This window comes from Oncorhynchus gorbuscha, linkage group LG15 (genome assembly GCF_021184085.1).
Source record: "Oncorhynchus gorbuscha isolate QuinsamMale2020 ecotype Even-year linkage group LG15, OgorEven_v1.0, whole genome shotgun sequence".
Taxonomy (NCBI): Eukaryota; Metazoa; Chordata; class Actinopteri; order Salmoniformes; family Salmonidae; genus Oncorhynchus; species Oncorhynchus gorbuscha.
Window position 1 is genome coordinate 80,655,799 of NC_060187.1, and position 14,538 is coordinate 80,670,336.

Below are 14,538 nucleotides of genomic sequence, written 5' to 3' on the forward strand. Positions count from 1 at the left end.
AAGTGAGGTGACATTTTATAATGCTTGCGATTGGATACAACCAACCTGTAACATACAACCCTTTCGGGTTGTAAATTTTGGTCAAACTGTTAAAGTTGCCTGCCCCTCCAACAGTTTTCAGAATCTGACCCTAGATCTGTAGGGGGCGTGTCTCCTCTCGCCTGTCTGTCACACTTTTGCTACCTTCATGACTCATTGCGGTGTCCATGTCTGCAGTACCAGAGAGGACTGGAAAAATGGCGGCGGGTTCTGGAGCTGTTAGCGGCCATGGTGGCCGCGGCGCTTTGGAGGCCACCCTGGACCGCAGATTCCAAGGAGTATCCAACACTATGGAGTCTATACAGGGACTGTCGACCTGGTGCATTGAAAGTAAAAAGTATCACAGCCTTATCGTTCGGTACTGGATGAAGTGGCTCAAGAAATGTGAGTAGCTAACGTTAGCTTGTCATTCGTTAGCTAGCTTTCCCTGCTACTATACACACGTTAGCTAGCTTTCCCTGCTACTATACACACGTTAGCTAATCAATTATGTTCCTAATGTGTTACCGACTTAATGTTGACTCCATAAAGTTCATGCATAGCTAAAATAAGATGGGTAATAAAACGTGTGCTTTGTACTTATAGTTAGCTGCCTTGCAAGCTAATGTAACTAACTAGTTATAGTAAGGTAGTTAGTGCCTACCAGTAGCTGCAGTTCAGCATATCGTTATGTATATTAACGTTAGTTAGCGATGTGTGATCAACTTCGTTTGCTCGAACCTGACCGGTCTCCGCATATGGTTCGACATAGCGCGTGCGATGCGCACAAAACAGGTGCAATGTTTTTGCAGATGAGATGGGAGCCAGGTAATTAGCTAGCTAGCCAAACTATCAAATGTGTTTGAATTTGAGTTAAAATGGGGGTAGTGTTGACAGAGCACAGGTGATACATGTTGCTGGGTAAGCAAGTGGGCTGAAAAAACGGTCTTTAGGAAGAAATCTGGGTTAGGCCTAGGGTCGATTGTATGGTTGTTTCAACGGGGTGGCAAAGAGGGGGCCAACATCAGTCGTGTGGCCATGGGAAATTAGCACATTTTATAACAAAAAGCGTTAAATTGTCTTAAAATACGACGCATTGTATTGCATAACTGTTTCAGGCCCGTCGGCAAACGAGTTGGTTTAGTTTAATACAAAATATCGACAAAGGCATTCAAAAGAGGGACAAAGTACGTTTTTTGGGGGGGGGGGGGGGGCATATTTTCCTTATGAGTCAACTCGCACACAGTTGCTGTCCTGCACATCGGATCACTGCACTGTCCTGCATAGGTCTATTTATTTAGTAAATGTGATCGCACGTCATCCCCGACAGACATAAGCAAAATCTCTTTTCATGAATGTTGCAGCATCCTACACCTAAACATTACATGATATACAAACCTGCATAAAGCAACCTCAGCCCGGAGTTCTATTGTCCATTCATAGTGGTCTCCGTCTGTCTGTGTTTTAAAACATAATTCATATGAACAAGTACAAGGTTGCTGCAGTCTGACAGGGTTTTCATCCTCCCCAGGGCCAGGAGTTTTCTGACCTGATTAGAAAAACTGGTCCCAGTATAGTCCATATAAAACCTTTTTACAACTGATTAATCACTGTCATAAGGTCTGGTGTTTTACCTGGTTAGGTTATCAGACCAGGAAGAACTCCAGGCCCAGTGGAAAATATGTGCCCTCCCACTCTGAGACTTGTTGCCACCTCTGCTGTTTCAACTGTTAATTTGTATCTGCCCAAATGTATTAAAATAAATACATTTGAAGTGATCTGTATTGATCTGTATTCAAATTAGATACTACCACCATGTCCAGTGTTAACTCCCCCATCCAATACATTTTTAAAAGTTTAAGATGTGTTTCTATACAATTTAAAAGCTCTAAAATGCTATTTGGGGAATGGCAAAAATAACTCCAGCCATTATCACTTTGGCTGCTGTAGTTTTATTCACCTCAGTCAATAAGGAACATGCATAACATTCTAGAACAAACACATGCCATAGTCTACAGCAATAAACAGCTACACTGGGAAACTAGTTTAGTTTGCTGTCAAGTCAAACAGCAGTTACCTAGACATTTTCCACCTCTGCACTGCTTTCATCAACTCTCTGTCGTCCCAAAAAAGCCAGCCAGCCAATCAAACAGCCTTCCCACCAGAACAAACCCACTGTCCTTTCTCTCCAATCTGAGCCAGATTGACAGTGCTCTGACCCAATGAGAATGGCGGGACACTAAGGGTGGCCAATCATATTTCAGGGGTGGCACCTCGCAATGCCCCTGGGTAGGCCTAGCTAAGATCTTAACTCCAGTGTTTGGCATAGCTGTCTATATTTGTCAAACACTGGGGTTAAATTCTAGCTAGTGTTGGCCTAGACCTAAACTTTGACTATGTCATTCATTGTGTTTTTGAGGGGTTATTTAATGAAGTGCGTGGTGTGATATGTCATGGAAATAGATATGCCAGTGTTTTGTTGTTTATGGAAACGGATGTTGTCCACTTTCCTTGCCTCCAGCTATAAAGGTTTAGCTGGTTTTCAATGCTTTCATTGCCCTGAGCAGTTTTCTTTAATTAAAAATGAATTGCACTGCAGTAGACTAAACATTTGCACGGTTGTATGTGTTCCCATCTCTCTCTGTCCCTGTCATTGGCTCAACCACATGTATATCTATTGTCTATGGTGCTGTGCTTTATCTATGATGTCCTCAAACATTCAAACTAGCTTTTGAACTCAGTCAACCAAAGATAAAGTTGGTGAGTTGTAGGCTTCGTTGTCCAGGTTAAACTTTCAACTCAAATGTTTTAATTTTCCCGGTATGTTGGATGTCCGTGTTAACGGTTCCGTTCCTAGGGTTGTGTTGTAATGCAGTGTTTCCACTGCACTCATTTAATTGTGGCGCTGCGCCACGGCAAGATCATTGCAGTCACGCCCCAAAAATATGAAACATAAATATTTCTGTCGAGGCACACTTTTTAATGCTAGAACAGTCCAGTCAACATTTACTTTTCCCCTGCAAACAAAATGTAATGCTAGACAAATCAGATAACTGCATAGTAGAATAGTTCATCTATTTCCCTCTTGAGATTCATTCATGTTATGAGTACAGGTTTCCCTCCCTAAAGCAATCTGACAAACGGATGCACAACAACTCTTGCGACCGCAGGGAAAAGCAGTTTTAATGGCATTTGTTAAAAAGAGGGTGTTGTCAGCTTTCCATTTCTACTTGATTTATTTCTTAACTCCTGAATATGTGCCAACTGCACCAGAGGTTTTTAGCAGCATCATGGTTAAGCACATTATCACTGTAATTTGCTGTGAGTGTATAGGGGAGAGTGGGGCTAAATGTAACAATCCGTAAGGTACCTTGGGGTGAAACACCACCCTTCCTCGCTTGTTTTTGAGGGGTGACAAAAAAATAGTGCTGAAACAGATGCCATTTTTAGTCGAGCAAGAGCAGTGGCAACCAGGGAAAGTGTTTGGGGGGGGAGTGGTTTCGGTGAGAAGTAGAGGCAGGGGGGTTGCGTTATACCCCAAGTGTCGGAATAACTAACCGGTAGACAGGGCTACATTATATTCACTATTTATGCAAGTTTTTTGGGACATTTCACTAATAGGATGCTAACTAGTTAAAAGATCACATTTGGGATCTAGCTAATGATAAGCCCAATAGGGTAAATGCAGATAAGCAACACCATGCTTCAGCCTATTTATTTATAGCCTCTATGCTGCATCCGTTGGGCTACAGGTGATGATGCTAATAGCATACCTGATAATATGGACCATGCATAAGCTATATGCATGGTCAAATAGTTAAAATAATTTTAAACATATGTTACTCTCTTCTCTGTATACATCAATGAGGTCGCTCTTGCTGCTGGTGAGTCCCTGATCCACCTCTACGCAGACGACACCATTCTGTATACTTCCGGCCCTTCTTTGGACACTGTGTTAACAACCCTCCAGGCAAGCTTCAATGCCATACAACTCTCCTTCCGTGGCCTCCAATTGCTCTTAAATACAAGTAAAACCAAATGCATGCTCTTCAACCGATCGCTGCACCTACCCGCCTGTCCAACATCACTACTCTGGACGGCTCTGACTTAGAATACGTGGACAACTACAAATACTTAGGTGTCTGGTTAGACTGTAAACGCTCCTTCCAGACCCATATCAAACATCTCCAATCCAAAGTTAAATCTAGAACTTCCTATTTCGCAACAAAGCATCCTTCACTCATGCTGCCAAACATACCCTTGTAAAACTGACCATCCTACCAATCCTCAACTTTGGCGATGTCATTTACAAAATAGCCTCCAATACCCTACTCAACAAATTGGATGCAGTCTATCACAGTGCAATCCGTTTTGTCACCAAAGCCCCATATACTACCCACCATTGCGACCTGTACACTCTCGTTGGCTGGCCCTAGCTTCATACTCGTCGCCAAACCCACTGGCTCCATGTCATCTACAAGACCCTGCTAGGTAAAGTCCCCCCTTATCTCAGCTCGCTGGTCACCATAGCATCTCCCACCTGTAGCACACGCTCCAGCAGGTATATCTCTCTAGTCACCCCCAAAACCAATTCTTTCTTTGGCCGCCTCTCCTTCCAGTTCTCTGCTGCCAATGACTGGAACGAACTACAAAAATCTCTGAAACTGGAAACACTTATCTCCCTCACTAGCTTTAATCACCAACTGTCAGAGCATCTTACAGATTACTGCACCTGTACATAGCCCACCTATAATTTAGCCCAAACAACTACCTCTTTCCCAACTGTATTTAATTTATTTATTTATTTTGCTCCTTTGCACCCCATTATTTTTATTTCTACTTTGCACATTCTTCCATTGCAAAACTACCATTCCAGTGTTTTACTTGCTATATTGTATTCACTTTGCCACCATGGCCTTTTTTGCCTTTACCTCCCTTCTCACCTAATTTGCTCACATTGTATATAGACTTGTTTATACTGTATTATTGACTGTATGTTTGTTTTACTCCATGTGTAACTCTGTGTCGTTGTATCTGTCGAACTGCTATGCTTTATCTTGGCCAGGTCGCAATTGTAAATGAGAACTTGTTCTCAACTTGCCTACCTGGTTAAATAAAGGTGAAATAAAAAAATAAAAAATTGGGTCTCCCCCAATGCAAATAAATATTCCAGAGAAAATACTGTTATGTGTTGCATGACCAACTGGAAATAACTAACTGTTGGTTAATCTCGGTCACATGTTTCTGCTATGAGATTGAGAAAACGTATAAGTGTTTATTGTTTACAGTATTAGGGGCCTATGTTCTGTTTCTGAACACATACATTTTTTCCATTTGCAAAATGAATCCTACTGTACCTGAGCTGGTGCAGGTAGTGGTACATATTTTACCACTACAACTTGAGTTCATCGCGGTTTGGTTTGGAAGGCTTAAAGCGTGCTAATTAGGTACCCAAAATATCTGGTCCTGGCTGGCTTGTACTAGGTCAGGGAGTTCTGTGTTGGATCAGGAGGAACCACTGGTCCCCCTGGTGGTGGTACTGAAAATCTTTTATGTGTGTCACGGAACAGAAAAGGTTTCGGAACCAATTTCTGCAAATGGGCTGTCTCTCTTTACGCTAAGCCTAATGCTGTTGTAATGCCTGTTGACATGCATCATTTGCCCATGATTGCTAACTGATGGTTCATTTATTTCATTTCATTTATTTATTTAAGTCATTTAGCAGACGCTCTTATCCAGAGCGACTTACAAATTGGTGCATTCACCTTATGACATCCAGTGGAACAACCACTTTACAATAGTGCATCTAAATATTTTAAGGGGGGAGGGGGTGAGAAGGATTACTTTATCCTATCCTAGGTGTTCCTTAAAGAGGTGGGGTTTCAGGTGTCTCCGGAAGGTGGTGATTGACTCCGCTGTCCTGGCGTCGTGAAGTTTGTTCCACCATTGGGGAGCCAGAGCAGCGAACAGTTTTGACTGAGCTGAGCAACTGTACAGTGGTAGGGAGGCGAGCAGGCCAGAGGTGGATGAACGCAGTGCCCTTATTTGGGTGTAGGGCCTGATCAGAGCCTGGAGGTACTGAGGTGCCGTTCCCCTCATGGTTCACGTGGCATCGCCGTCTGCCTGGCCAAATTGCCAGGTACCTCACAATAGCATATTATCGCCATACTTTGGTGCTGATACTATGTGTATTGTGATTTTGATACTAAGAGTTTATTGCGATTTGAAGTTCCAAAGATATTGCTCACCATATGTCCGCTGCAGAGGCACTAGAGGACCATGAGAACGTTTTGATCAGTCATGGAAATAAGTGCTCTAAACAAACACCATCATTTGCAAATAAATTCTGTATATTTTTTTTCTCATTTTGTCTGTCATAGTTGAAGTGTACCTATGATGAACATTACAGGCCTCTCTCATCTTTTTAAGTGGGAGAACTTGCACAATTGGTGGCTGACGAAATACTTTTTTGCCCCACTGTATACACCCCCCCATCACTATGGCTTTGGATGTTGAAACTTTAAACCCCCAGACGTGTGTCTGTGTTCGTTGGTCTGTGTCCACCTAAACTACGGTGTCGGCTGTAGTAGAACAGTGATGCTCAGTCACACTCCTGTGTGTGCAACAGGTGTTCCATCCAAGGCCCCACATTTACACCCAATCACATGTCCTAGTCCATAATCATTCTGCAATATTCTCAACTGAAGATTTGGACGGATCTTTACAATATAGCTTAGGCCAGGGAAGGAAGCTGGGACCCTGTTGCCATTGAAAGCGATTGTTTGTTTTATATTTTCCAACTGTTTCCCCTTCCCCACCACTCAGACTTAGTTAGGCCTAGACTTAGTTAGGCCTAGACTTAGTTAGGCCTAGACTTAGTTAGGCCTAGACTTCAGCAAGTTCTATTTTCTGACTCCAGGATCTTTTCGAAGAAGAGTCGTTTCATGTAATGAACTTAGGATATGAATTAGAACTCATTGTTACATTCATTGGATATCTTGGGGCTCGATTCAATCCACAGTGCTAGGCAAGTCAGTTAACACGTTCTTATTTACAATGACTGCCTACCCTGGCCAAACCCGGACCACCCTGGGCCAATTGTGTGCTGCCCTATGGGACTCCCAATCACGGCTGAATGTGATACAGCCTGGATTCGAACCAGGGACTGTAGTGACGCCTCTTGCACTGAGATGCAGTGCCTGCTGCGCCCCTCAGGAGCCCACACTGTTTGGTTTGCGTGCTGTAGACAGCATAGTTCTGGTTGTTTACTGTTCTGTGCCTAGTCTTAATCTCTTCCTCACCTGGTTGAATACTTTCCAACTCGTCCTCCCTGAAGGCATCTTCCCATGGGGAGTCAGGGTGGACGTTTCTCTCCTTTGACTTGACAACCTTTCCCCACTTGGACTCAACTGAGATGTATGAAAGGCTTCTGTATTGTTATTTTATGTTACAAAGTGGTAATGCATCTGTTTATTTTGTTACCATTTACTAAGATATACCCTACTTAGTTGGTTTACACTAGTCATCACAGCTGTCCTGCACAAGATGCTGAGGCTGTAGGGCGTAGGCTAATATCACTTTCAGTTTATCAACTGGCTTCAATGACCCTAATTGATATTGTGGGACTTGTACATACCGTTTCTAGTCTTGTCTGCATCAGAACCTGATCTGGGTTTGATTTGTGTCTGTTTTCCCTACTCCATCAGCTGTCACTTTGAAATACCTTAACTCTGGGTGTGCAGGCTTCTGAATGTATGGCGTTCTCCAGCTTTGAGTCATTTACATTTTTTAAATTACATGAATGTCATGAACACTGTCTTGTGTCGGAGTGTGACAACGCTGTCTGCTGAAAACAATGTGTCATGAATGAATCGGTGGCGGTGCTGAACATGATTATTGACATTGTGACTCTACCGTGTTGCATTTTACATCTTTGAACATGTTCAACTGGATCTTCATATATTCAGGGAGGGAGACGTTAGAGCCTTTATATTGCTGTTCAGGCTGTGTGTTTCCCCCAACAACCAGGCTTCATTTATGTTGGACTCCATTTACCTGCATGACAAGCCTATTTGGTTTCCATGTCTTAGCCTTGCCTGTAACACAGGGCTTCAGTTGAAAAAAGTGTGCGCTGCAGTAATGATGTTTTGTCTGTGCGTTAATTATGCATTAGATAGAAAAGTGAATATCAGCTTGTCATGACATCTGTCTGTCACTTAGTAAAAGCACTGCATTGTTTATCATTTCAGTGAAGTTTCCCATCGACACTGGTTGGTTTTGCTATATTTCCAGAATTGATTAGCAAATGCATGAGCTAATAGGTCTTCCACAGGGCAGTCTAGGTTTAGGCTGGTCATCCACAGGGCGGTCTAGGTTTAGGCTGGTCATCCACAGGGCGGTCTAGGTTTAGGCTGGTCATCCACGGGGCGGTCTAGGTTTAGGCTGGTCATCCACGGGGCGGTCTAGGTTTAGGCTGGTCATCCACTGGGCGGTCTAGGTTTAGGCTGGTCATCCACTGGGCGAGGGTGGTCTAGGTTTAGGCAGGTCATCCACTGGGCGAGGGTGGTCTAGGTTTAGGCAGGTCCTGCACTGGGCGAGGGTGGTCTAGGTTTAGGCAAGTCATCCACTGGGCGAGGGTGGTCTAGGTTTAGGTTGGTCATCCACTGGGCGAGGGTGGTCTAGGTTTAGGCAGGTCTTGCACTGGCTGAGGGTGGTCTAGGTTTAGGCAGGTCATCCACAGGACTAGGGTGGTCTACGCTTAGGCTGGTCAAGGTTTTTGATGTGGTTAAACATCAGGCTTCTTCCTCCACCTATTCTTCTTCTTCCCTGTCTTCCTCTCCTCCTTCTCTCCATCAGCGGACACCAACCACCGCCTGAATCTGTTCTATCTAGCCAATGATGTAATACAGAACTGCAAGAGAAAGAACGCCATCGTCTACCGCTCAGCCTTCGCTGAGGTGCTCCCCAACGCTGCACTAATGGTCAAGTGAGTGAACTGCGCTGGATTATATGAATATTGTGAGGCACATCCTAACTTCCATTTGAGGCATGTTTTAATTGTCAATGGGGAGACTAAGTAAACATCTGATTCAGGTGGAAGTTAGGATGAGCCCTTGTATGATGACATTGACCACCAATCTCTTGCTGACTGAATCTGTGCCCTTCTAACCTCTTGCCCTTTGACCTGTTGTCTTGCCAGAGACCCGAAGGTGCGTAAGTCAGTGGAGCGGATCTTCACTATATGGGAGGAGAGAAATGTCTATCCTGAGGAACTCATCACTCAGCTCAAAGCCAACCTGGCCAAGAAGGAGAGAGAGAGGGAGAAAGAGAAGGCTAAAGAGACTCCTCCCCCGCCAGGTCAGTCTCCTATGCTCCTATTTCTTTCTCTCCTCACCATCTTTTCCTTTTGCCGTCTCTCTCTATTTCTGTAACCTCTGGGTCTGTATGAGTCAACAGGTCAGTGTGTTGTGTTGTGGTTTTGTCCTGTAGCCCCAGTCAACCCCAAAGCTGCCCTGAAGTCCAAGATTGTGGCTGATTTCCTAGTAAGTGTGTTTCTTTCTGTCCTCTGCTAAATTGCTTTGACCCTTTTAAAGGGGTAATCTGCAGTTGCTTCACCCATTTTTGGTTTTGATAAATTAATGATTTGTACCCATTGATTCTTGAAGAATATAACTTTTATAAATGCCTCATGAGCTTAGTTCAACTGTCACACCCCAACAGAACCCCAAATTTAAGCTTGTTTTGCTCCAATATTTGTAAACAACAAATGTAAACGAACACTATATAGCCTGCAAACATGGTTAAAACGATAATGTTGATATCATGGATGGTCAGTCCTTGTATCAATAGCTCTGTCTATGATTTTGAGTGGTTACTTTTCTTCAGCCCTATCCCTCAGCATTTTACCCAAACAGTGGCGGGGATGATGCTTTATTGTTTCAACTGATGATTGGCCCTTGATGGAGTTGCACACAATAATACTCTTTCCCTCCTTCCCCACGCCCTCCCTCTTTCCTTCCCCCTCTCTCTCCAGCCCCAGTCGTTCATCGAGCAGCTGGCAGGCTTCAAACGGGTGGTGGAGGAGGAGGAGATGAGGGAGACCCAGCTGACAGCTCTCAGAGTGGACGTCTGCAGCACGGAGGCTCTCAAGAGACTCAAAGGTCAGTGGTCAAAACAGGGTTAAGGCCAGGGTTCATGCCTAGGGCTGTTAAGGTGACCGTATTACCGCCACACCGGCAGTCACGAGTCGTCATGACTGCAGTCAAATTCCACGTGACCGTTGAATCACAGTAACTAGGCGTCTCCAAAACTGCGCCCTGATGTCCCCTATAGTCAGTAGTAGCCTACCAAACTTGCTAATGGCCTGGTACTCAGCGCTCTATTGACCCTCAAATCACTCTGACATCAATGCAATGGAAAATCAAATGGAACACTTCATGAGAGCCCTGGCGTTAAGAGTTTGAGGGGGAATAGGATCACCTGTTGTGTAGCGAGAGTCAGCTCATAGCTGGTTGATGCATATAATAAAGTTCCTATAAGCCCATGTTGCACAACATTTCTATAGGCTACGCTATTCAATTGCGTGAGAAAGCAGAGTTTTGATGGCCTCAAAAGAGGAGAATCCCATCAGCTTTCTATAGTCTAGGCCTCCTATATTTATTTCTCAACTTTCCTAATATTAAGCACTTTGCTTTGCTTTGCTTTGCTTTACAATCAGAGTAGCCCTCCTGTGTGGTGCGGCAGTCTAAGACACTGATCAGTGATAGAGGCGTCACTACAGATCCAGGTTCGATCCCGGGTTGTGTCGCAGCTGGCCGTGACCGTGAGACCCATGAGGCGGTGCACAATTGGCCCAGCGTCGTCTGGGTTAGGGAGGGTTTGGCCGACTGGGATATCCTTGTTCCATCGCGCTCTAGCGACTCCTTGTGGCGGCCGGGCACATAGAAGCTGACTTCTGTCGCCTACTTTGCGGTGTTATCTCCGACATATTGGTGCAGCTGGCCTCTGTGTACTCTTGTTTAAATGACTTATTTTACTCTTGTCCTCGTCCATCTCTACCCCAGACAAGGCCGGAGGGAACAAGTTTGCCAAGGACTTTGAAGAGGGCAGTCAGAAGCTGCAGGAGTTTGTCAGTTTCCTGGAGAACCAGATGCCTGTAGGTCCCCCTCTGCTGGAGGCTCTAGGAAATGCAGACGTCTTCTATGAGATGCAATACAAAGAAGTTAAGATCGTGGCCAGCGTGAGTATCAACCAATCATTCAGGCAACCAATCTGATCGTCATCTATCAAATAAATACTCAAATCAATATTTAATACATCTAATTCTATGGTTCTAATTTTCAAGGCCTACAAAACCTTTGCCAACCGCGTGGTCAACCTCAAACGTAAACTGGATGCCCTCAAGTCCTCCCTTCCCGGTCCCGAGGACTCTCCCATCCCCTCCCCCTCTGAGGACGCTCCCTCACCCACCGGCTCTGACTCCCCCTTCCTGGGGCTGGGAGGAGACCAAGGGGGTAGGCTGGGCTTTGACCCGGACCTGGATGGGAGTGCCATGGACGAGAGGGACGTGGGGGTTGTGAGAGAGGGGGACAACAGAGATGTGGAGGACATGGATCTGTCTGAGGAGGACATGGAGACAGCCAACACAGGTGAGATGGCAGTAGGGAATTCTCAATGAGACTAAACCTTGTCAAAATAAACACGTTAACCCCTTGTTTCCATCAGCAGAGAAGCAGTCGTCATCAGCCACCGTTTCCAAGGTGACCAGCTCCAAGACCGCAGCAAAACCCGCCCCTGTCACACTCATTCGAACCTCCACCGAATCCCCACTCAAAAAGGCAGCCTCGTCTACCCCCACGCCAGTGACCCTCAGCGCCCCTACGAGCGCGGGTGTGAGTGGTCCTAGCGGTCCAACCGCTCCTCTGGGAATGAACCTGGCCAATGTGGACCTGGGCAAGATCAGCTCCATACTGAGCAGTATCACATCAGCCATGAAGAACACAGGTGTGTGTGTGGATTTAAGTTAATATATGGATTCTGTGACACGCTGGTACAGAAATGTTATAACATGTTTGCATAATAAGATTGTTCTCTCTCTTTCTCTCTGTGTCTCTGTCTCTCTCAGCAGCCAGCCCTGTGTCTCGCCCCTCCCCTGGAACTCCCACCACCCCCTCTGGCCAATCATCTTCCTCCAAAACCCCAGTTGGCCCCACCCCTCCTAGCCCAGCCCTGGCCAGCATCCTGTCCAGAGTGAACGTCACCCCTGAAGGCATCCTCAACGCCCTGTCAAAGACCCAAACACAGAGTGAGACACACATAAGATAGTAAACCACACAGGCAGATTTATAGACCGACTTTGAGATGGAAAATGCAAGGCTTCTGTTGAAATTGTTTTGGGGGGCACTTTTTATGTTGAGTAACTTGTGTATCTGCTGGTGTAATTATCTCCACCCACCCCACTTCCTCTCTCTCTCTCCCCATATCTTTGTTTCTCTCCATCTTCTCTTCTCTCTCCTCAGGTCTGTCCTCTCTGCTGAGGTCTGGTAGCTCCTCCTCCTCTGCCCCTCCTCCCATGCCTCCCCAGACTCCTCAGCAGCCAAGGGCCCCCCCACACCCACCACTCCTAGCAACACCAAACCCCCCCTGACCAACAGTCTCAAACGAGACACACCTGAGAGGAGCAGGGGAGCCAGGGATTGGGAGAAAAACCGAGAGGCCTCAACTCCTCCTCCTCCTCCCTCTCTACCTAGCCGCTCTGTCTCTCCTCCCAGCCTAGAGTCTAAGATCAACCGTTTCCTCCAGGGGAACCCAGGGTTCAGTCTGGGCCTGGGGGATGGGAGCCCTCTGCTGGGGGGAGACGGGGTAGACGGGACCCCCGTCAGGGATGAGAGCGGGGGCACCCCCACCCAGGACGAAATCATGGACACACCAGGGGGTGTCTCCTCCGACCCCCTTGGCCTCAACAGTGACCCCAAGAGCTTAGGCTCATCCATAGGTCATGATCTTTCACCCACGGCCTACCGCAGTGACCCTTGGGACGCCGTCATCACCCCAACAGGAAGCAGCAGCGACGTGGACTTCCTCTCTTCCTCTTCTCGTTTCCAAGGCTACGGAGCGGGGAAGAAGGCCGCCAAGCTGAAGGAGGAAGATTCGAAGAGGAAGATTAGCTCTTCATCACTGGGAAGCAGCAAGGTGAAGAAGGATGGACAGAACAGTCACGGGAAGAGTCACGGGAACAACAGAGCAGTCGAAGGAGAGAGGAGAGCATCCATAGGTTCTCGTAAGACCAGCAGCGGGTCAGAGGAGGGAGGAATGAGTGGAACGAGGGGAGGAGAGGATGGTGGGGGCTCATCTGACGGGGAGGGGGGGCAGTACCACCGTATTGAGACGCTGGTGTCGCCTTGCACAGAGGGAGCACCTTTCCAATCACTGGGGGGCTTCTCAAACCGCCAGCCAACCGGAGAGCGCATCCAGACGGTGGAAAGTATCCGCGTGATTGGACAAGGGCTGCGTCGCGGGGATGGAGAAGGGGGGAGGCCAGGTGGAGGGATGTGGTATGATGAGGAAGGGTACCTGGATACCCAGCCCCCCTCACCTTCCCCCCAGGGCGGCTCTGACGACATGACTTCACCCCCCATGCCTCCCCCGACCTCACACCACCACCTTCCTCCTCATCCTCATTCTAATCACCCTCCCCACCCTCATCCGCACGGCCCCCACCCCAGTTTCAGATGCCCCCTACCATGGGGAGAACCCCCAGGGTCCCCTCCCCTCACACCTCCACCATCACCCCCTCCTCCCTTCTTCAACTCCCCTCCTCCACCCATCCCACGCCCTCCACCCCCTCCCATGCCCCAGCTCCCTCCACCCCCGCGCAACTTCCTCCCCCTCGGCAGTCATGGTAGGTGGGGTTCTAGTCCCCATTGACCGCCAACTTCCCCTCCCTCCCCAGGTCCGCCCAGACGGAGGAGACCGAGGGGGGATGGGAGGGGGACCCAGGGGGGGTAAAGGTGGTCCCACTCCCCTCATGTCCTCTCTGTTAGGGGAGCCCCCTAAGATGCCTCGTCCCGGCACAGTCAAAGAGCATTTCACTCCCCGCCACGCACCCCCTCTCCACCGCCCGGCACCCCGGTGCCCCGCCTCCCTTATTGGGCCGTGTCAAGGATGGCATCAACCTCCCTCCTCCACCCCCCTCCTCCACCCCTCCCTCTCCCTCAGGCGACCCCCTGCTTCCTCGCCCCCAAGCTCCTCCGCTCCAGCACCCTCCAGCTAGCCCGCCTGCCCAGCCCCGACACCCCAATCCCAACCATCCCCACCGTCCCTCGCCGTCCCTCCTGCGCCTACCCTCCCCCAACCCCTGCCCCCATCAACTCCACCCCCAGAGACCTCTACTCCACCCTCGCTGCCCCCTGTCCACCCGCACCTAAACCGAGAGCCACCCATGTTCCGCGGGGGCAAGCGTCCTGGCCCTCCATTCGGCGGGGGCCGAGGAGGTCCCTTCTACCCCCCCAAGAGACCTTT

General features: G+C 47.7%; 1 protein-coding gene across 3 annotated transcripts; it reads left to right on the top strand.

The window, feature by feature from the left end:
• The first annotated feature begins 68 nt into the window (after positions 1-68).
• On the top strand, positions 69-12,894 carry LOC123998188 (regulation of nuclear pre-mRNA domain-containing protein 2-like). Of its 3 annotated transcripts, none has more exons than XM_046303200.1 (10): positions 69-423; positions 8,875-9,004; positions 9,218-9,375; positions 9,508-9,560; positions 10,052-10,178; positions 11,082-11,257; positions 11,363-11,666; positions 11,743-12,021; positions 12,146-12,322; positions 12,537-12,664. In XM_046303200.1, exons 1-10 carry the CDS (start codon positions 207-209, stop codon positions 12,662-12,664), a joined length of 1,749 nt encoding a protein of 582 aa, XP_046159156.1. In that variant the 5' UTR covers positions 69-206. The 3 variants fall into 3 exon arrangements, with proteins under 3 accessions (XP_046159156.1, XP_046159157.1, XP_046159155.1); XM_046303201.1 differs by having other exon boundaries at positions 11,746-12,021; positions 12,143-12,322; XM_046303199.1 differs by having other exon boundaries at positions 70-423; positions 12,143-12,322; positions 12,537-12,894.
• Positions 12,895-14,538: the final 1,644 nt, after the last annotated feature.